The sequence below is a fragment of the Macrotis lagotis genome, chromosome 1 (genome assembly GCF_037893015.1).
Source record: "Macrotis lagotis isolate mMagLag1 chromosome 1, bilby.v1.9.chrom.fasta, whole genome shotgun sequence".
Classification (NCBI taxonomy): Eukaryota; Metazoa; Chordata; class Mammalia; order Peramelemorphia; family Peramelidae; genus Macrotis; species Macrotis lagotis.
Genome location: NC_133658.1, coordinates 287,232,187 through 287,253,033, shown reverse-complemented (window position 1 = coordinate 287,253,033; position 20,847 = coordinate 287,232,187). Strand labels below are relative to the sequence as shown.

The 20,847-nt window shown below is 41.3% G+C and overlaps 1 protein-coding gene across 7 annotated transcripts; it reads right to left on the bottom strand.

Moving 5' to 3' along the window:
- Positions 1-471: 471 nt before the first annotated feature.
- GBGT1 (globoside alpha-1,3-N-acetylgalactosaminyltransferase 1 (FORS blood group)) lies at positions 472-20,582 on the bottom strand. Of its 7 annotated transcripts, none has more exons than XR_012473564.1 (8): positions 19,896-20,582; positions 14,018-14,149; positions 11,670-11,732; positions 8,514-8,564; positions 8,383-8,418; positions 5,213-5,347; positions 3,997-4,797; positions 472-1,349 (listed from the first exon to the last, which is right to left on the bottom strand). XR_012473564.1 is itself a non-coding variant. In XM_074210800.1 (7 exons), exons 2-7 carry the CDS (start codon positions 14,083-14,085, stop codon positions 4,113-4,115), a joined length of 1,038 nt encoding a protein of 345 aa, XP_074066901.1. In that variant the 5' UTR covers positions 14,086-14,149; positions 19,896-20,582; the 3' UTR covers positions 3,349-4,112. The 7 variants fall into 7 exon arrangements, 5 of the variants coding, with proteins under 5 accessions (XP_074066901.1, XP_074066902.1, XP_074066904.1 ...); XR_012473563.1 differs by lacking the exon at positions 472-1,349 and adding an exon at positions 3,349-3,746; XM_074210800.1 differs by lacking the exon at positions 472-1,349 and having other exon boundaries at positions 3,349-4,797.
- Between the last annotated feature and the right edge of the window lie 265 nt (positions 20,583-20,847).

Genomic DNA, 20,847 nt, shown 5'->3' with positions numbered 1-20,847 from the left:
ACGAGTGAGGTCAGGAAGAGGGAGGGGGTGGAAAGGCAGGGAGTCGCCCTCTTTCCCTCATGTACAGTATTTTTCTTGGCCCTGAGGGGGTGCAACAGAGAAATTCACTCCCCCAATCATGTGGGGGCTTAAAAAAACCATCTGATTCTGGAAAAGCACTACCTTCTCTCTCTCATTCCTTCATCAAGTACCTCCTTCCCCCATCCAACACCTCCTACTAAAATAAACAATGCTCCCTCCATTAAATGCTTCCCACCATTCTAAATACTTTCTTTCCCATCCCAACATCTTTTCTTCTTTCTTTCCCCCCTTCCATTTCCCCTCCATCACCCCACTCCTCAGCACACATCCTTTTTTTCATCATTTTTTTTCTTTTAAGATTGTTCTTGAAATGCCTTGTCTGTGACCCAGAGGAGCCTGGAAGTCATAATAGATATAAGGGACTGTTCAGTGGTATCAAAGATCAAGCTTCCAGACTTGCACCTAGGGTTATACATGATCACCTTTTATTTGAATAATAAGACCTTTTGCTTATTATTAACAATAATAGTAACTTTCTTAACAACCATTGTGTGAAGTAGGTGGTATAAATATTCGCTTCATTCGATAAATGATTTAACAAGATCAGGGAGGCCAAGGTTATGCTTTAGAAAGATCTGCTCCTCTTCCAGCAGCCCTTTCTAACACCATATTTTATTTGTGGCAAAACCTGTTTGCAGACCCCTAAACTCAGCTCTGGTGTCTTGCTTTAGCAACAGTGCAGGAAAGGGTTCTTGTTCCCATTCCCTGTCAAAGCCAGTCTTACCTAGGCAGGAAGAGATTCAGTGGTCCTGCTCGTGTTCTAGTAAGGTCAGGCAATACAAAGGAGGGCAAGCTTGATCTCTCCTGGGATTCCAAGCGTGATTCTGACTGCCCAAGCTTGATGTAGTCTAATCGTTCATTTCTCCAGCTGGGAACAGGAGGTTGGGGGAAGGGACTCCAACAGGGGCTATTGAGGCCCAGAAGATTTAGTGCTATGTGACAGAAGAGGGTTTGGAGGAAACACCGGGGACAGAGATTCTACTTTCTGGGAATGCAGATTCCCTTCTTTATACTTATAAAATGTCAGAGCTATAAAGGACTTTAGAGAACACCAAGTCATTTTATATATTAGGGAACAGAGGCCCCAAAACTCATAAAATTAGTGACTGAGCTTCATGAGATATGAACCCAGATCTCCAAACTCCAAATATAGTACTGAATCTTGCCCAGTTCTTCAGACTATAGCTCAAATGTCCATCTTCTCCATGAATCCTTTGAAGAGAGCATCCCAGTCATGTTCAATTAACTCCACAGGCTCCTTATTGCCCCTAATGAATAAATATTAATTTGTTTGACATTAAAAAATCTGGTTTCAATTCACTTTTCCAGTTGCAATATAATCCCTTTTTAAAGGATTTTAAACCTTTCATCTCCAGAGCTCTTCCTCCATCCTGCCCCCACCATTAGTGTTGGCATTCCCATAGCCATCATTTTGGATAAGCAGACCCCAGATATTCTATGATTTAGTCCCTATTCTCCTCCCTCCACCCCATCTTCTCTACCTACTCCCTTGTGAATATCTTCAAACTCCACTCCCTCTCAGTTTGAACTCCATAATCAAATCATCATTGCTATATTTCCTCAAGGGATGTGTCATAACTACTCCCCCACAGCCCTGCTTACCATCTTGGTTATCATTCTAGACCAAAGTATCCCTCTCTGGTCACAATTCTCTGATATGTGTTAAAATGTAAGCTCCTTGGGCAGTTAGGTGGCTTAGTGGATAGAGCACCAACCCTGGAGTCAGGAAGACCTGAGTTTAAATCGGACCTCAGTCATTTAATAATTACCTAGTTGTGTGACTATGGGCATGTCACTTAACCCCACTGTCTTGCAAAAAAAACAGCAACAATTAAATGTAAGCTCTTTGAAAGCAGGAACTATCTTTGCTTTTGTATTTTTATCTCCAAGTTTGGGCACAAAGTAAGAATTTAATAAATGCTTGCTTATTCATTCAAGGTCCAGTCATACTGTCCTTCTTCCTTACACACATTCCATTTCTAGTTTCAATATCTTTGCATAAGCTGTCCCAATGACCTGAAGACAATCCTTCATCTCTTTTTAAAAAAATTTTGCAAGGCAATGGAGTTAAGTGCCTTGCCCAAAGTCACACAGCTAAGCACCTGCTTATTGAGTGTCTCAGGCCACATTTGAACTCAGATGTGCGTCCTGGTTACCCCTTCACCTCTACTTCTTACAAGTCCCAGCTTCCTTCAAAACTCAGCTCAAAAACGACCTCCAACATGAGATTTTTTTTGGATTGCCCCAGTTCCTAGTGCCTTCTCTTGCTTCCTAATTACCTTGTATTTATTTCACATGTGTACATTTTGTGTCCCCCCCCAATAGGATATAAGCAACTTGAAGACAGACTAGTTCATATTTGCATCCCCAGTGCAGTGGGGTACACTTTCCACCCCTACCACTCCTTGGACACTGGTCATAGATGGCCCAAACTTGCCAATTTGTTGTTCTTGCCTCATCTATTCAACAAAGCTCAGATCACGGAGGGAAAGAACTAGATTTCATGTCTTTCTGGGTCCCCTTTCATGTAGATCTGGCAAGCAATTCATGTAAGAAAAATGTTTGCTAAGTAAGTGGTGGCTATGGAAGTACACTCTGTGGACAGTCTGGTCACTGTCACTGGTGATACCACAGGCCTGGTGGGAAGGGAGACCCACCTGAGACTCCCTTCAACAAGCCCTAGTGGCATCAGGTCTCATTGCTCCATGTTTTCAGATTCTTTGGCAGGATGGTCAAAAGAATTCACTACCCTGGAAACTAGGTCCTAATAATAATAGTCAGCATTTATAAAAACCCTTTGAGGTTTTCATAAATGCTTAAAAATAATATCTCAACTTGTTCTCACAGCAATGTTGGCAAGCTAGTGCTGTTTGAAAGATAGGAAATAAGAGGTTACGTGACTTGCTCCAGGGTCACATAGCTAGTAAGTGGCTGGATTGAAACTCAGGTCTTCTTTCCTTCATGTACAGCATTCTATCCACTGAGTCACCTAGCTACCATAGATCTAAGAATGGAATCTTCTTATCCCAGGTTCTTATGCTTTGGGACCCTAGCAGGAAAGCTATCAGCCTCTTCCCTCACCTCTCTGACCCCACATCCTAGAGAATCCTGGCCCCCAACACTCATGAAGTACCTCTGGAATGTCTGACTTCTAAGGGTCCCAGACCCCTGGCTCTTCCTCCAAGGCCACTGGAAGGAATGTCTGCCCTTTTTAAGAATAATAACAATAAAAACTCAAACCCTTCACAATGTTCATAAGGTTTTACAGATCACAAAGGACTTTCACATTCATATTTAACCTTCACAACACCACTGTGAGGTCAGCAGGGAAATGTTTCTTCATATTTTACAAGTGGGTAGGCTAAGGTTCAAAGAGATAATAACTTGCTCTAGGTCACACAGCCAACAGTAATAAGCACCAAAGCTGGGGCAAGAACCCATGTCATTTTGTGTTTTATTTTCACATTGTTTTTTTCTCTACAGTTTGAATTAGTTTCAGTTCTGTTCCTGTAGCTCTGCTTCATATAAAACAACTGTTCGCAACAAAACTACAAACTTAGTAAAGTTTGAGTTGGAGGTCTTTCTCCTTTTGCAGGACTCCCCTTTCCTTCTAAGTAACCAGTGTCCTTCTCTTGATCTGGGACCTTTGTAACAGAAGAAAATTGTTTGATGAAATAATTCATATAGACTCCCCTTGGCCATTCTTATATATTGCTTAATGAAATACTAAAAGCATTAATGGTTGCTTTTCAAACACTGTGACACTAGGATAAATAGGAATGCTTTGGGTAAGAATAAACCTTGAAGGTAGAAGCCTATATGGGAAGCCACAGGTTTTCCTTTATATGGCCACTCATCCGCCCTTTAAAAAAGCTCACTCCATGGCTTACTTACTTCTAGTCCCATCCTTAGGACCTCATGACCAAGTCTTTGGTGACCAAAGTAAGTTCTGGTCACTTCTGCTTCTCAATAGCCTTGGGTGAGAATTCAAGGCCTCTAGTCTATGTCCATTAGTCTTTCAGGTTCATGGAGTCTTTGTCTAGAGTAGAGAATCGGATCAGCTTCAGGCTGGGTGGCTGGGGCTTCTTGTCATCCCAGAGGTACTCAGGGGACAGGACCTTGGAGGGCTTGTGGGAAATGAAGCGTCGATTCAGATGGCTCTCCTCTTGCCAGGCAGCCATGATACCATTAGCTTTGTCTGCTAGGATAGCCATGTGACAGCCCCCTGTGAATTCATATACCTTTTCTACTCGACCACCAAAGACTGCCCCCCCATAGTAGAAGTCTCCCTCACCATCAGCCACAAAAGCTGTAGACAAAGGCCTCCGTTCATAAGGGAACTGCCACCGAGGAACAGTAAAGTAGCCAGGGTGAATGGCAGCCACCAGGTCTCCTAAAGTCTCTGCACCCCAAGGATTCCAGAACACCATGTCTATATCAAGACAGTAGAGATAGTCTACCTCCCGATGGCCTCTGGAGGCAATGAATTTGTTGATAGACTCCATTCTACGCATAGAAATTTCCTCCCAGTGGGAAAAGCCCTGGATGGGGATGACTGAGAGGTTTCTGCCAGGTCCCAGGGGAACGTGGGGTATTGCCTCTGGATCATCGGTGAAGATATAATAGTTCACCTGAAAACCTTGCATGAAGAATTCTTCAGCTGACTCCAGGAAACGACGAACAAATCTTGTGTATCTAGTGGATGAATACAGAGCAGGGCAGGGATTATGAGATGTAAGGTCCTATTTCTTTACCTTCACTTTTATTATTCTCTCCACCCAGAATTCCCTCCCTTCTTCCTACTACTTACAAAAGTTCTATCCATCTTTCAAAGTCTCACTAAAGCTTCCAATATTATTGAAGACAACCTTAACCTTCCTATTTCTCACTATTGAAGAGAATCTTTACATAGACCTCATTTCCTTTAAATTAAGTTTCATGAGGTCAAGTGTCTAATGCTTCTTCTCTATTCCTTCTCTCCATCTACCTACTCAGAGCCCAGCATATAGATTATAGGTTGATTTCAAGGTAAGGGTCAATGAGCAAGTCAGAGAGCACTGTGGAAAAGAGAGTTCCTGATCACCCTTCTACCTCTTGTCCAGCCTCTTACTTCCCAACGGCAAATGCTGTGACCCCAATGGTGAGATTCATAGGCCGATAAGCATTATTCAGGAGTTCTGAGTTGAATGTCCCTTCAGAAACAATTGGAGCCAGCCATGGTGTAAGCGTCAGCACATCTTTTCGTCTGATAAGGAAGAAAAGAGAAAATGGTGAAATCAATGTCCTTCCCTCCAACTTTCATAAACCCCTTCAACAATATAAATCTAGAATCATGGGATTCCAGTGGACACTTTGCATTTATGGAACTTATTTGTGAAAAGTACCTTTCAGATCTAGCAGAAAATCTGACTTCATTTAGAGGTAGGAATTTCACCTACACTCTTGTCCCAAGGTGCTGCAGTAACTGAAAACCTTTGACTGTTCAGATCAGTTATGTTGGGGCTAGACCTTTAATTTCAGTTCATTGCAAAAATTTTTTTCTAAAAATGAGAGAGAAGTCCCCTAAAGAGTCAGTTTGACTTTCCGATTCTTTAAAGTAGGGAGGGAAGCCTGGTCAGAACAATATGAAGGCACCAGATAAGAGTATTCTGGAGGTCATTGGCCAAAGCTGCTTTCTTCTCTCTCAGTAGGCAGAGGAATAGAATGACCCCTAGAATCTCGGGGTTGAAAGGGAAATCAGAAGGTTTTTAGTTCATGCTGCTCCTGAATCAAAGTCCCCAACATTAGGTGAGTCAGCCTTTTCTTAGAAACTTTGACTTCCAGAGGTAGCTCATTCCACTTTGGGTCAGCTTGGAGAATAGTCAATTTTCCCCCATATTAGGCCTATTTTACTTTCAGCAATTTTTGTGAACCTCTCCTAGTTCTGATATCTGGAGCATAGGAGAAGCTAATCCCCTCTTTAGGCTATGTAACAAGGTGGATAGCGGACTAGGACTGGAGTCAGGAAGATCTGTGAGTTCAATGGGCAAGTCACCCAACTTCTATTTGCCTTAGTTTTTTTTAACTCAAAAATGAGGTTAATAATAGTACCTAACTCACAGGTAAATTGTAAAAGATTAAATGAGATAATATTTGTAAAGTGATTAACAAAGTTTTTGGCACCTATTAGAATATATCCTTCCTATTTTTCTTTACCCCTCCCTTCCTTCCTTCCTTCCTTCCTTCCTTCCTTCCTTCCTTCCTTCCTTCCTTCCTTCCTTCCTCACATGACATAAGTTCCTGACACCATAAAAGCTTGATTGATCTTCTCTGGCAGTGGTTTCTCTTTGTCTTTCTGTGACTCTTTCCTCCCTTCTGTGATATTTGCTGCCCCAACCCCCCTTCTCCTTCAGAGGCTAAGTATCTTTTTACTCTCCATTTTCATCTCCCCCAACCTGCCCCAATGGAAGGATCTGAAATGTTACTTAGACTTCAGTGTGAAGTTCTCTTTACCAGCAAGGTTCTCACTTTAAGCCTGAATTCAAAATGAGGAATGAAAGTTTGGTTCCTCTGGAAAAGAGGTTTCAGATAATAGGGAAATGGGTAGGGAAGAAAATTAAGGGACAGGACAGAGCTATTAAAGTGATGGTGTTAAACCTACTTCTAAGTTCAGGTTTTCCCACAATAAAAGAACCCAATCCCTGACTCTCCTTTGGGATGAGCAATCCTTTCCAGTGCAGTCACACATGATTTATATCTGGAACTGAACAGATATACACGGATGTTATCTAATTTTCAATTTCTATATAATACCAGGAGCTCCTTTAGCATCCTTTTCATCTATAAGATGAAGACACTAGACAAGAGGGTCTCCAAGGACTCTTTGGACTCTGAATTCCATATCCTAAGTAGCCCTTTCTAAAGTTCTGGTATTCTCTAGTTCTACTGGATAATGACAATGGTTGTATGAAATTGGAATTATGTGATATGAATCCTGGAACTTCAGTGTCCATCTATTCCAATATTTTTGTTTGATGGAAAAAGGAAACTGAGTCTTAGAGAAAGGAAGACCTGTCCAAGATCACTTTTTGAGCAGTGGCAGTAAAACCTGGTGAGCTCATTCTCTCCACTACTCCCTGTCTATGGCGATAAAGTTTTCACAGGATCAGAGCTAGAAGTTATACCATAGATCATCCAATTCAACCCTTTTGTTTATTTTAGTTTTCATTAGTTGAGTGGTTTTTTTAAAACAATGGGTCTCCATATTTTCTCCAGGGTGACTACTCAGGGGCCCAATCCCTGCAAAGAATGGTATGGAAACTTTTGTCTATTCCATTTCTTTTTTTTTAAGGTATTTGCTAGGCAATGGGGTTAAGTGGCTTGCCCAAGGCCACACAGCTAGGGAATTATTAAGTGTCTGAGATTGGATTTGAACCCAGGTACTCCTGACTCCAGGGCTGGTGCTTTATCCACCTAGCTGTTCAGTCTATTCCATTTCTTATCTGGGCTGGTTTGCCTCTCCTTAGACAACCTGGTTCTCAAATCTCTCAAACACTCTCTCTGGGTCCTAGGGGGTTCTCTATTTTGTTACTAGACTTGGTGTATCTATAATCAGCTTATCCCTCTGCAGCTCAGAACTCTTGGGTTCAAAAGATCTTGCCAACCCCTCTCCCCTCCTCCCCCAGTAGCAAGGATAACAGGAACTTATCACCCTGCCTGATAATCCAATTTATTTTACCCAGGAAGAAAATGAAGCCCATACAGGGAAAGGACTTGCTAAAATTCATACATCTAGTGTGTGGTTGGGTTAGAATTTGAACCTACAACTCCAATTCCAGACATCTTTTCACTATACCATCTATGTCCAGGATCAGGATTGCTTTCTTCTCTTTTCAACTTTTCCTCATTGTCTCCCAGTCTTAATTAAAAAAAATCACATTAAAAATAATTTTTAATTTTGGAATTTCTGGAATGAATAGCCCTGACCAATCTACCAGTTTCCCTTGTTATGGCTGTCACTAACCCCCGTGGTTGGCTTCTGGCAGCAGGGGTGAAAGATGTGGGTAGGATTAGCTCATCTTGGCAATAGCATGCAATGGTTAGTCATCCTTCATGTTCATTTTACTACCTGGGCCATCTCCCTCTTCCCTCTCTACAACAAGAACAATTTTTGAAGGTTCTCAAGCAATGAATAGGTTCCCCTGACCAATGAGAAAATTTATCTATCAAGAAGCACCCTCTCCACCTCCCCACTCCCACACACCCACCATCTTCATGGACATTTCATTTCCACTAACTTACTGTTGCTCCAACAACTTTGGCTGAGGATAGAGTAATCTGCAAAGAAAGACAAACAAGGCATGAGGTTTGCATTCTGGAAACAGCCCCATCAGTTTGGCTGTAAAGATAGGAAAAGAAAGAACTCTTCTTACTGGGGAAAAGGTCGAAATTTCTTTTCTTCTGTGGCTGGCAACTTCATAGAACTGCATCAAAGGGGAAAACAGAGAAATAAGTTTAGACTTTATGGTCCTTTACAAATAAATGGGGATGCTTTAGGCAGGTAAATTATAAGGCATAAGATGGGGCCATTGGTTATCCCAAAATTTCAGCTATGTCATCCCATTATCCATTAGTCTGTCACTTCTCTTGGTTAGCAATCCAGATAACAACAACAGTAAAGGTAGCAGAGGCATAGTGGATAGAGCTGGGATGGGGCTCAAGTCATGATGCATCCTGCCTGGATGACTTTGGGTAAGTTACTTGCCCTCTCAATACTTCAGACAATTCTCTAAGGCTAGAAGTTGCAGAGGATGAGTTGACCTGGGCTGGTAGAGGGAGATTCCTCCTATATTAGAGAAATCACAAATCCAGTCTTTAGACCTGATAATAACAGGAATAGCTGACAATTTATGCTGCATTTTAAGGTTTGAAAATCAATTTGCATGATTCCATTTGATCTTTATATCACTGTGAATAAGATACTATTATTATCACCCCCATTTTGTAGGTGAAGAAAATGATGGAGGTTAATGACTTATTCATCCACAATCACACTGCTAATAAATATTAGAGGTGAAATTAGAACTCATGTCAAGGGATTATACATTTAAACCTAAAAGGGTCCTTGGAAGCCACTAAATCCAACATACCCCATTATGAGGATGAGGTAAATGGCTAGTCATATGACCAGATCGAGGTAGGATTCAACCACAGGTCCTTTTAGATTTCAAGCTTGCCAGTTTAATTCTGCACTATTTCATGTTGCTTCTAAATGGGGTCTATTGGTTGCAGTAGCCCTTGTGTTCTGTGGCCTAGGACAGAATCGGGGTTGGAAGGCAGGGTGAGCTGGCAAGCAGGCCACACAGAGACCAGCCCACAAATTCCTTTGGAAAGGTGAGTTGGTCATGTATGACTAGGATCCTAGGAAATAGGGGTGATATAATTCCAGTTCTAGAGCTAAGAGGGACCTCAGAGGTCCCTCCAGTAAAAACTCTTCATTGACAAATGATATTAATTGCCTGCCCAAGTCCCAGGTAGCATTAGAGATAGGGCAAGACTTCTATGTGCAATACAGATAGAAGCACTCTGCAGAAATAAAGGAGTCACTTTGGTGAGTGAAAAGAACACTGGCCTAGAGTCCGGAGACATGGGTTCAAATCTCAGCTCCGTAATTTAATAGTTATATGGCCCTAAACAAGTAAGTCACTTTAAAAAATGAGATATTTTGCAAAAAAACCTCAAAAAACCTTAGCATAGAACTTTGGTTTATGTTGTTGTTCAGTCATGTCTTAACTCTTTGTGACCCATTTGGGATTTTCTTGGCCCAGATGCTAGAGTGGTTTTCCATGTCCTTCTCTGGCTCATTTTATAGATGAGGAATTGAGCTAAGTGACCTGCCCAGGGTGACACAATTAATAAGTGTCTGAGGCTGGATTTGAACTCACAAAGAAGAGTTTTCCTGACTCTAGACTCAACATTTTATCCATGAGTCACCTGGTCATCCACCCACTCATAGTGTGACTATCTGAATGTTTTATTCACTTTCCCTTCCTGCTTAATTACTCTGAATCCGATTTTTCATCTGCAAAATGGAAATAACACCACTTGCATTGCCTCTGTCACAGGGTTGTAAGGAAGGTGCTATTTATTATTACAGAAGCATCTGGGCACCAAGGGATTCCTATATAACAGCAAGATCCCAGAAACATGAATCCAACAGCCACAGTTATAGCTGCAGTTTCACTACTAAGTTATTGGGTGTCCTTGGGCAAGACACTTCTTCAAGAGCTTGTTTACAATTTCATTCTCTATGAAGTTGGGATAACAATTCCTGCAGAACCTCCTTCACAAGGTCATTTTAAGAATTAAATTCACTCAACAAGCATTTATTAAAAGTCTGATAGGTCCAAAGCATTGTGGCTAAAAAAATAACAATCAATGCTTTCAAGGAGTTTACGAATAATTCCAGTGATAGGAACACAGAGAAGTAAAATACAAGGTTTGAAATGAGGAGGGTAAAAGAAATATCCAGACTGGTTTGTGTGTGTGTGTGTGTGTGTGTGTGTGTGTGTGTGTGTGCACATGCACACATACACACATGTGTGGCAACAGGGAAGATGACAAAGATTACATGGAAGAAAGGGTCTTTTAGTTGAATCTTATAGGAAGAAAAGAGTTTTGAAATAATATATTTTGGTGCAACTAGATAGGTGGTGTAATGGAAAGACCACCAGTTTTGGAGTCCCTGGGTATGCCACTTAACCCTGTTTGCAGAAGAAAGAAAGAAAGAAAGAAAGAAAGAAAGAAAGAAAGAAAGAAAGAAAGAAAGAAAGAAAGAAAGAAAGAGAAAAAAGAAAGAAAGGAATGAAGGAAGGAAAAAATGAAGAAAGAATGAAAGAAAGGAAGGAAGAAATAAAGAAAGAGAGAGAGAGAAAGGAAAGGAAGAAAAAGAAAAGAAGGAAGGAAGGGGAAAAAAGAGAAATGGCACTACTTGAAAAAAAGTGTTTTTCAAATGGTTAAAGCAGTAACTAGACATAATATAAGAAAAAAGTTATATCTGGAGACATATAGTTATTTTACTGATGTGGAAAAAAAGAGGAAAGTAATTCATGTGGTCAGGTAGCAAATTTGGATTTGAACCAGTTTTCCAGGCAGTAGCTTCACTACCTTTGTCTCTTCAAGTTCAAGTCCTTTGTGAGAGGGAGCTTTTTATAGAATCTGGAGGAGCAGAGGATGCTTGCTGAAGAATAGCACACCTTAATAATACCTGCATCATAAGACTTCAGCTTTACCAAGATCTTTTCCTATAAAACCCTGTGTGGGAAGTAGTGTGCTGTTAGCTCAATTTCACAGATGTGGAGACTGAGGTTTGGATAATTAGTGATGTCTCTAAGGTCATATAGTTCACATGGAAACTCAACTTCAAACCCAGGCTAGCTGATTTCATAACCAATGGTCTTTCTGCATGTTATATTTTTACCCGAGTGACTTCAGAAAACAAACCAGTCCTATGCCCTTACACATTACCCAACACCATTCTAAGAGATTCATTACCTTTATTCCACATTCAAATCCAACTCAATACTTACAAAGCTTCTGGACAGGGAAGGTAATATGGGAGGTAATGGACAGACCAGTTCCAGGTTAACATCCTGAAAGCAAAGAGGAAATGCGATGCATATCTCTTCAGAGACAAGAGCACTTGCTTAGCAAAAATTAAATTCACCAATAACCTATTTTGGGAAAGACTGGGTCATTTGTCTGAATCTACTGTGGATATAAGTCAAAGCTAGTTGTGCTTAGAGAAAAGCAGTCTGGATTGTTTTCATAGAAGAAGAGAAAAGTAGGGGTTAGAGGGAGGAGACAATACATTTTCAATGTCACAGTTCTGGGACATTCTTTAGAGAACTTAAAACTAACTCTCTTTTATCTGACTAGGACACTGTTTTTGTGTCCCCTTTCCTCAGCCCCACAGAGCTGGCTGCCAAAGCTTCCTCCCCACTAGTTGAAGCTTTAGACATTCTGTCTACTTATTCTAGATCCTGCAATCTACCTCTAAACAGGACTATTTCAAGGGTGAAAAGAATCCCCAAAGCCATAGATTTAGGGTTAAAATGTGTTCCTGGCATCCCCAGGTAGAATAAATATTTCTCACAAATTATTTTAAAATGATAATTAGGGTCTAGAAAGCCATTAATCTGATAAAGACATATTTGGGGTTAAAATGGGGGACTTCATCATCATGAATAATACCATTTCTGCGTGAAAATGCATTCTCACCTCCAAATAACCAACCCTCACGCAGCCTGTTTGTAAATTGAGTGCTATATTTATTTCCCTCTTTTTGGTGAAATATTTAATTTCCATTTTTGATAGAATATTTCTATCTCTTTCTCTCCTTCTCTTTCCCTTTGCTCCCCTTTCCTTTCTTACATATAGTAATTTGATTCAATAAATATTTATCAAGTCATTAAGTCTCTATCTTGAGTTGAGTACTCTGCTCAGTCTTAGGAGGAGACAAGTTTTGGAGAAGACGATCTCTAAGTTTATAGAGCTCACAGTCTAGAAGGGGAAGAAGACACAAACATGCATGATTACTATAAAATATCACAAGATAAGTACATTAAAGAAGTATAAAATGTTGATCAACTGTGATGGATGCAGTGCTCTCAGCAGTTCAGAGAACTAGGACAACCTGGGAGACCTGCTATGGATAGTATCATCCATAGACAGACAAAAAAAACCCCATACAATTTAAATGAACATTATGTTCATGTTTTTGACATTTCTCTTATGTTTTTCTTGTTTATTTCATGATTTTCTTTCTTTTCTTTTATACATTCACAAAATGACTAATATGTAAACAAGTAAACACAAATGTACACAATCAACATTCACTAGACTGCTGCTGAGGGGGAGGAGATGGACAGGAGGGTGGAAGAAAATTGTATAACTTACAAACATGCAAGCAGATGAAAGTTGAAAAACATTTGTAATGTGTAATTGGAAAAATAAAATATTAATAAAAATAAGCATAAAACAAGTGCCATATGAGGTCCAAAGCAGAATAACATTTTCCAAAGGGATATGGGGTGAGGGCAGAGAATTTCACTTTCTTGGAAGAGATGGAATTTGAAGGATGGGCAGGAATCCCCCCCCCCCAGTAAAGAGGACAGAAGGTATTCCATATGAACAAAAGGAGAGAATAAAAGGATCATATAGTGAAATCTGGAAGGAACCTTTGGGGTTATTTAGTGCAGCCATCTAATCTTAGAGGTCCACAAAAGTTAAGTGACCTGTCCAATACCATACATGCAGTAAGTGGCAGAGTGGGAATTTGAATCCAGGACTTCTGTCTCTAGATCTAGGTCCTGTCCTACTGTCCCATGGGGCTCAGAGTATGCTCAGGGGACAATGTCCAGTTTTGTGGAGCAGAGTCATATTAGTGAGCCTAGCAGGGCACGGCCAGATTGTGGAGGGCCTTGAATATCCAGCAAACAAGGGAAGACTTGATTAATAGGGAACTGATGGAGATTTACAGTCTTGGGCTAATCAAAACACAATAATGAAAAGGATAGAATGAACAGCACCAGTAACAGATAACTAAGGCCACTCCATATAGGCCTTGAAGGAATTTCTTTCAGAACCAAACAAAGGCTGCTAAGGAGCAAACACTTGGTTATTCTGCCTAGGACATTGGAACAGGAAAAGGGATCAAAGTTTTGGATTTCTACTTTTCAAAAAAGGGGAAAAACTCCACATATTTTCTTTCTTTCCTTTCTTATTCCTTCCTCCCTTCTTTCTTTTTTCCTTCCTTCCTTTCTTCTTTCTTTCCTCTGTCCTTTTTTCTTTTATATTTTTCCTTCAGATGGGTAGGAGGTTAGTGTGAGTGATCAGGTCTGGACAGGCTCTCCCCTGGGTGTCCAATTAAACTTACCAAATAACCAAGAAGATGCTGAGTAAGGTCAAGGTAATGGCTGCCAGCAGCATGCTTCTCCAGCGCATTGCTGCGGACCTTGAAGGTTGATTCCAGCGATGTCGAACCTGGCGCGCCGTTTTCTACAGTCTGCTAAATAAAAGGACAGACAGAGATAAAGTCACAGCCCCCTCCTGACCCTATTGCTTAACATGGAAAAAACAGTTTTTGTCTCTCTGTACCTGTCTGACGGAAGGAAAACTTCCCCTGAGACTTGGTAGGGAAGCTAGGTGGCAAAGTAATAGAGTCCTGGGCCTGGAGTCAGGAAGCCTTGTCTTCCTGAGTTCAATTTGACCTCAGACATTTACCAGTTGTGTGACCCTCCGCAAGTCACTTAGCCCTGTTGGCCTCAGTTTTCCCATCTGTATAATGAGCTGGAGAAGTAAATGGCAAACCACTCCAGTGTCTTTATCAAGAAAACTCCAAAACAGGTCACAAAGAGTCAGACACGATTGAAATGGCAGAACAAGCAAACAACTTGGGAAGCCTCTTTTGATTCCTGCACAGCTGCTAGTGCCCGCTCTAGTTTACTCTGTATTTATTCTATTGAATGACCTTTCATAGGTGGGTAATGTCTCCCTTGATAAAATGTAGTTCTTTAGGGTGGGCACTGGATCATTTTTGTCTTGTATTTCCAGAGTTCTTGACATAGTCAGCCAAGTTAGTTATGTCCCCCTTTTTTGCAACCCATTTGGGGTCTTCTTGGCAAAGATACTGGAATAGTTTTCCATTTCCTTCTCCAGCTCATTTTACAGATGAGGAAATGGAGGCAAACAGGATTAAGTATCTTGTCTAGGGTCACACTACTAGTCATTTTCTGAAGGTGTATGGGAGATCAGTCTTTCTGGCTCCAGGCTAGCACTGTAGGTGCTATGGCACCACCTAGCTGCCACATGGTAGGCACTTAATCAATGTCTACTGACTGAGCCTTAGGATGGGATGATTAGGCCTGGACTCTCCTACATAATACCTGGCCATATTGGTCTGCTTCTTATTGCAGGGGTCTATGGTTTCTCCCTCTAATGATTTCATATCCCAAATGTTTTTTTTTCATAGGATTTCTTTTCTCAGGAATTCAATGGAACATTTCCCCTATAGTATTATTCTTCCTTTCTATTGAAGGTAAAGAAATCATTGAGCTTTTTGTTGTTTCACACCTTTATCTTCAGCCTTGACCCCAACCACAAGACTCTAATTCTATCCTCTGACTGAGCCAGCACAGACTGCTCCTTTGATTTTTGGGGCAACTTTGTCCTGCAAGATCGTTAGATTAAAAATCAGGAACTTGGGGTCGGATTTCAGCTTTGTCATTTTTACTGGTTTGATTTTGAGATAGTCTCTTCATCTCTTCAGATCTCAGTTTCTTTAAGTGTAAAATGAGGAGGTTAGATGAGACAGATGGCCTCCCAGGTCCCTAAATCTAAGATTTCATAATCCCTGACCACTGACTAGATCTGAATCCTGTCCTCAGGCTGACCAAAGACTGACCCCAACCATAGAACCAGAGCAATGGAAGAGACTTTATATCTCTACCTCTTGCCCACCCTATATTTGTTTCTCAACAAAACTGCCACAGTTTAAAGAGAACTGGAATAAAGGATCCTAGGCTCTAGAGGCTTTACCCTGTTTTGTGAGAACCAAACACATGGAGAAATGGCTTTAAAATAATCTTGGCTCACAGATCCTGCTCAGATGCCTCCCAGTAAGAAGCCTGAAAACTAACCATATAAACACCAATGATTCCCTGCAGCTACAGCTATACCCAGACTGTCAGCTGTCAGAGGCAGACTAGGAGGGGGGGAGAAAAGAGAGGAGGGAAGGAATTGGTCTCTCACTGGCTAGAAAAGAAAATAGAATCTCCTGGTGCACTGGCACAGCCTCCAAGGGGGCTTTTTCTAGGTATGGTCGACATTTTCCATCACAAGTCTTTTGGAATTTTCTTTGATCATTGTAGTGCTGAGAAGAGCTAAATCTATCATAGCTGATCATCAAACAATGTTGTTGTTACTATGAAGAATGTTTTCCTGGTTCTGCTCATTTGATTCATCATCAGTTTATGTAAGTCTTTCCAAGTTTTCCTGAAATATGCCTGCTCATGATTTCTTATAAAAGAATAGTATATCATCACATTCATATAAAACAACTATTCAGCCATTCCTCATCTAATGGATATCCCCTCAATTTCCAATTCTTTGACACAACAAAAAGAAAAGTTCTTAATTTCTCTAGTATTGTTACCTTATCTATAAAATAAGTGAGTTGGATTAAATGGATTTTGAGGATGCTTCCAGGACTATGATCTTCTCCCTATTTCTGTTCCTATATCCATATAAATATAGAGACCTCCCAGTGACCAGAGAAGTTCTTTCCTCCTAAGGGCAACTTCCCTCTTAGACCTCTAATCTATTTTCTTTTAGGTTATACCAAACACAGATGGACTCAGGGGTATTTACCTTGAGCAGGCAGTGAAGGTTGGCTAACAGTTCCCACCCTGAAGTCAGAGCTCACTTTAGGTGAGCATCCATCACTAGTGTTTCTCTTAAAGATTCTAGGTACTGGAATTTATTTGCCTACACTTATAATAGCTACCTGTTTCTCAGGGTTCTATCCTGGGGTCTCTTCTTTTCTCTCTCTATCCTACTTCATTTAGTGATCATTTTCCAAGGATGCTGATGCTTGTCAAATCTATCTATCCTGCCCCAGCTTCTCTGTGGACCTTCAATTTTGCATCTCTGTCTTAGAGCTTTCTTGAACTGGGTATATAATATCCATATTAAACTCAATATGCTGGAAACAGAACTCATCTTTCCTCTAAACCCTCTCTGCACATCTACCTACCTTCCCTATTTCTATAGAGGACAACACCATCTCTCAAGTCTCTCAGGCTCATAATCTAGGAGTTATCCTGGGTTCCTCATTCTCTTTTAGGCCCCATATCCAAGCTGTTGCCAAAAGCCCATCCATTTAACCTTTGTAATATCTCTTGAATAAACCCCCTTCTCTCCTTTGACACTACTCCTCCTCTACTTCAGATCCCCTGAATTACTGAAATAATACCTTGCTGGTGGGTCTGTCTGCTTCAGGTCTCCTTCTACTCCAATCTATTCTCCATTCAGCCTTTAAAGTGAAGTGTTTTGGGTGTTTTTTTTTTTTTAGGTTTTTGCAAGGCAATGGGCTTAAGTGGCTTGCCCAAGGCCACACAGTTAGGTAATTATTAAGTGTCTGAGGTCGGATTTGAACTCAGGTCCTCCTGACTCCAGGGCCAGTGTTCTATCCACTGCACCACCTAGCTGCCCCAAAGTGAAGTTTTTTTTAAAAGCACAGGTCTGTCATCATCCCTCCACACACACTCCCTATCCAATGAACTCCAGTGGCTCCAAAATTCCTATTGCCTCTAAGATCAAATTCAAAATGCATTCAAAGGCCTTCACAACCTAGCCCCTTCCTTTGTACCTTTCCAGGGTTCTTACTCCCAATCAGGTACTTTTCAGTCCAGTGACACCTGGCCTCCTGACTGTTCTATAAGAACAACACTATGTCTCTTGGCTGGGGACATTTTCTCTGGCTGTCCTCCATGTGCCTGGAATGTTTGTCCTCTTCTATGCTGACCCCTGTCTTTCCTGACTTCCTAAAGTTCAAATGAAATCCTATTTTACTCAGGAAGCTTTTCCAAACTCCTCTTAATTCTAGTGTCTCCCTTCTGTAAATTCTCTCCAATTTATCTGGCATATAGCTTGCTCTGTATATATTTGTTTGCAAGTTGTCTCTCCCATTCAATTGTAAGCTCCTCTAGGACAGGAACTGTCTTTTCTTTCTGTATCCCAGCACTATGCACAGTGCCTGAGACATAGTAGATGTTTAATGAATGTTTATTGATTGATTTATTACTACCCAGTCTGCTCTTCCCTAGATCAGGAAGGCAATCAGACTTTTCCTACATAGTTCTGATGTATTACTGCCCTCCCCCAAGGGAAATGGCAGACTCATTACAGTTTTTCTTAATGGTGTCCTTTTTATATAAGGACTGGGGAAGAATAAGTGCCTGAATTCCTTCTTTCTCCATCATTCTAAGGAGAAAATAGTTGATCAATCAACCAAAAGGCATTTTTAAAGTTGCAGGAAGTATAAAGACAGAAAAAAAATCCTTGCTCTCATGGAGCTTACATTCTAACAGAGGATATGCATATGTAAATATAAGCAAAATATATGCATTATGTATACAAGGTAGTTTTGGAATGAGAAGGCCTTAAGAACTATAGGTTACAGGTAGAGGATAAGGTTTTTTTTTTTTTTAACTTCTTTTGTTTTTGGCAGTCTTGTAAAGCCTATGAACCTCCTATCGGAATATTAACAAAAATAACGATTACAAAGGAAACAAATTAATCGAAATATAGTTAAACTGTTAAGACAACCGCAACAAAGCTCAAGTATTCAGGTTAAGGGTATTTGAGCTACAGGTAGAAAAGTATTTAGACATTATCTAGTTCAATCTCACCCATTTTACAGATGAAGTAACCAAAGCCTAAAGAAAGAAAGTGACTTGACCATAGCACTACAGAGAGTGACAGAGTCAAGATTTGGTCCCAGGTGTGATTTTGAATCCAGTGTTCTTCCCACAACACTATGTTGCTTTTCCCTTTATTTTCCTCATTTATGAAAAGGACATAAAAATATCACCTACATCACAAGGTTGTTGTAAAGACCAAAGATCATATATGTAAAAAAACAATTTGCAAACATTAAAGCACTAACCATAAAAAGGTGCTACCATCATCCTTATTATTTTTTTCCTATAATTAAAGGCAGTGGCCTGAAAAATCAGATTTCCTAGGAAATTAATTCCCAAGTCCCCTTGGAGGCTGTGCCAGTGCACCAGGGGATTCTATTTTCTTCTCTAGCCAGTGAGAGACCAATTCCTTCCCTCCTCCCTTTTCTCCCCCCCTCCTAGTCTGCCTCTGACAGCTGGCAGTCTGGGTACAGCTGTAGCTGCAGGGAACCATTGGTGTTTATATGGTTAGTTTTCAGGCTTCTTACTGGGAGGCATCTGGGCAGGATCTGTGGGCCAAGATTATTTTAAAGCCATTTCTCCATGTGTTTGGTTCTCACAAAACAGGGTAAAGCCTCTAGAGCCTAGGATCCTTTATTCCAATTCTCTTTAAACTGTGGCAGTTTTGTTGAGAAACAAATATAGGATGGCAGAACTAAGCCTTGGCCTGGGTCCTAGGCCTAGTTCTAAAACTACCCTGCTGTGCTGCTTTGCTTTGAACAAGTTATTTTACTCCCCCCCTCCCAAACCATTTCCTAATCAGTAAAATAAGGGAGCTGGGGTTTCTTATTCCAGGGTCCACAGTCTTCCATGACCTCTAAGGAGAGATTACAGAGAGTCCATGAACTTGGAAAGGAAAAATATATATGGTAATATTTTCAATAACCCATAGTTTCCTCTGTACTTTATACAATGAAAATATTATTCTGAAAAAATGTTCCCCAGATTTCCCCAGATTATCAAAGGGGTCCCTAACACAATCAAGGTTAAGAACATCAACATCAGTCAGTTTCTATGGCAAATCCCTTTCAGCTCTAAGATTCTAGAATTCATCCGAGGAATAGATTTCCAGCGACTGTGCTTAAAAAAATCCAAGATGAAGCCATTTCTTCTTTCTCCCCCCGCCCCCCAGTTTCCAGAAGCCCTAGGCTAGTTACTTCCTCCGAACATGCCCACCCAGGGAATCCTGTTTCTTTATGATTAGAGATTGGCAGAGGAGCTAAGCTCTGCCAGATTCTCCAGGGAGGATTTTCCTACCAAGCCAGAAGAGCCCCTCCACGCACCCCAACTCACCCCTAAGCCTGGGGAGGGCAGCAAGCAGGAGTGAAAGGCAGAAAGATAGGCAGATAGGCAAGCTGGCTGGGAGGTGGGCAAGCAGACTAGGTGGTGGGCAGGCAAGATGGACTCTCGTGGTCTCTTCGGAGAAGGGCTCAGGCAGCAATCTAGCGTCAGTCAGATTTAGCAGGATCCCCGTGTGTCCTCAGTGCCCGCATCACCAAGGCATCTTGACAACACCAGACCTGCTGCAGATTTCTTCTGCCTCCCAGGACCAGGCAGGAACGGAGCCTCCGCCCAAGCCCCCAGGGAGGCTGCCAGGAGGAACTGCGTGGTTTTCCGGCTGGCCCCGTCTATTCCCTTCATTCGCTGTCTGCCGGCCACGGCTCCTCCCTTTTCTCTGTGCTGGGGGTAGGGGGTGGCGGGGAGGAATAGCTTTGTTTCTCCTAGATTGGTTGATTGGTTCTAGTCCTTCCTTATCAAAGAACACCAAAATGACATCACTTTGAGACAAATTACAGCGTGTCCAACTGTGGCTGATCAGACCAATGTGAGAGTGGAATGCTCTACCACAAGTTGGGCACAAATAATCCACGTGAACCCTGGAGATATCACTTTGAGCTGCTTCCATTCTGCCTTCCTCATAGAGTGCAGCCCCCTCACTGAAGAGAGCACCTAATGCTGGGCAGTCCTGTTCCAGTGTCTCCTATGTTGTACAATCAATTCCAAAGTTCTTCAATGAGATCTTCAGGGTATCTCAGTATCGCTTCTTCTGACCCCCCTTGTGAGCACTTGCCCTGTGTGAGTTCTCCAAAAATAGTTTTTCTGGCAAGCTTACATCTGGCATCCTAAGAAGGCGTTCAGCCCATTGTATTACTCTCTCTGTAGTAATGTTGGACTGTTAGGCAGTTTAGCTCAAGAAAGGACCACTTCTGCCAAGTGATCTTCATAATCTTCCTAAGACAATTTA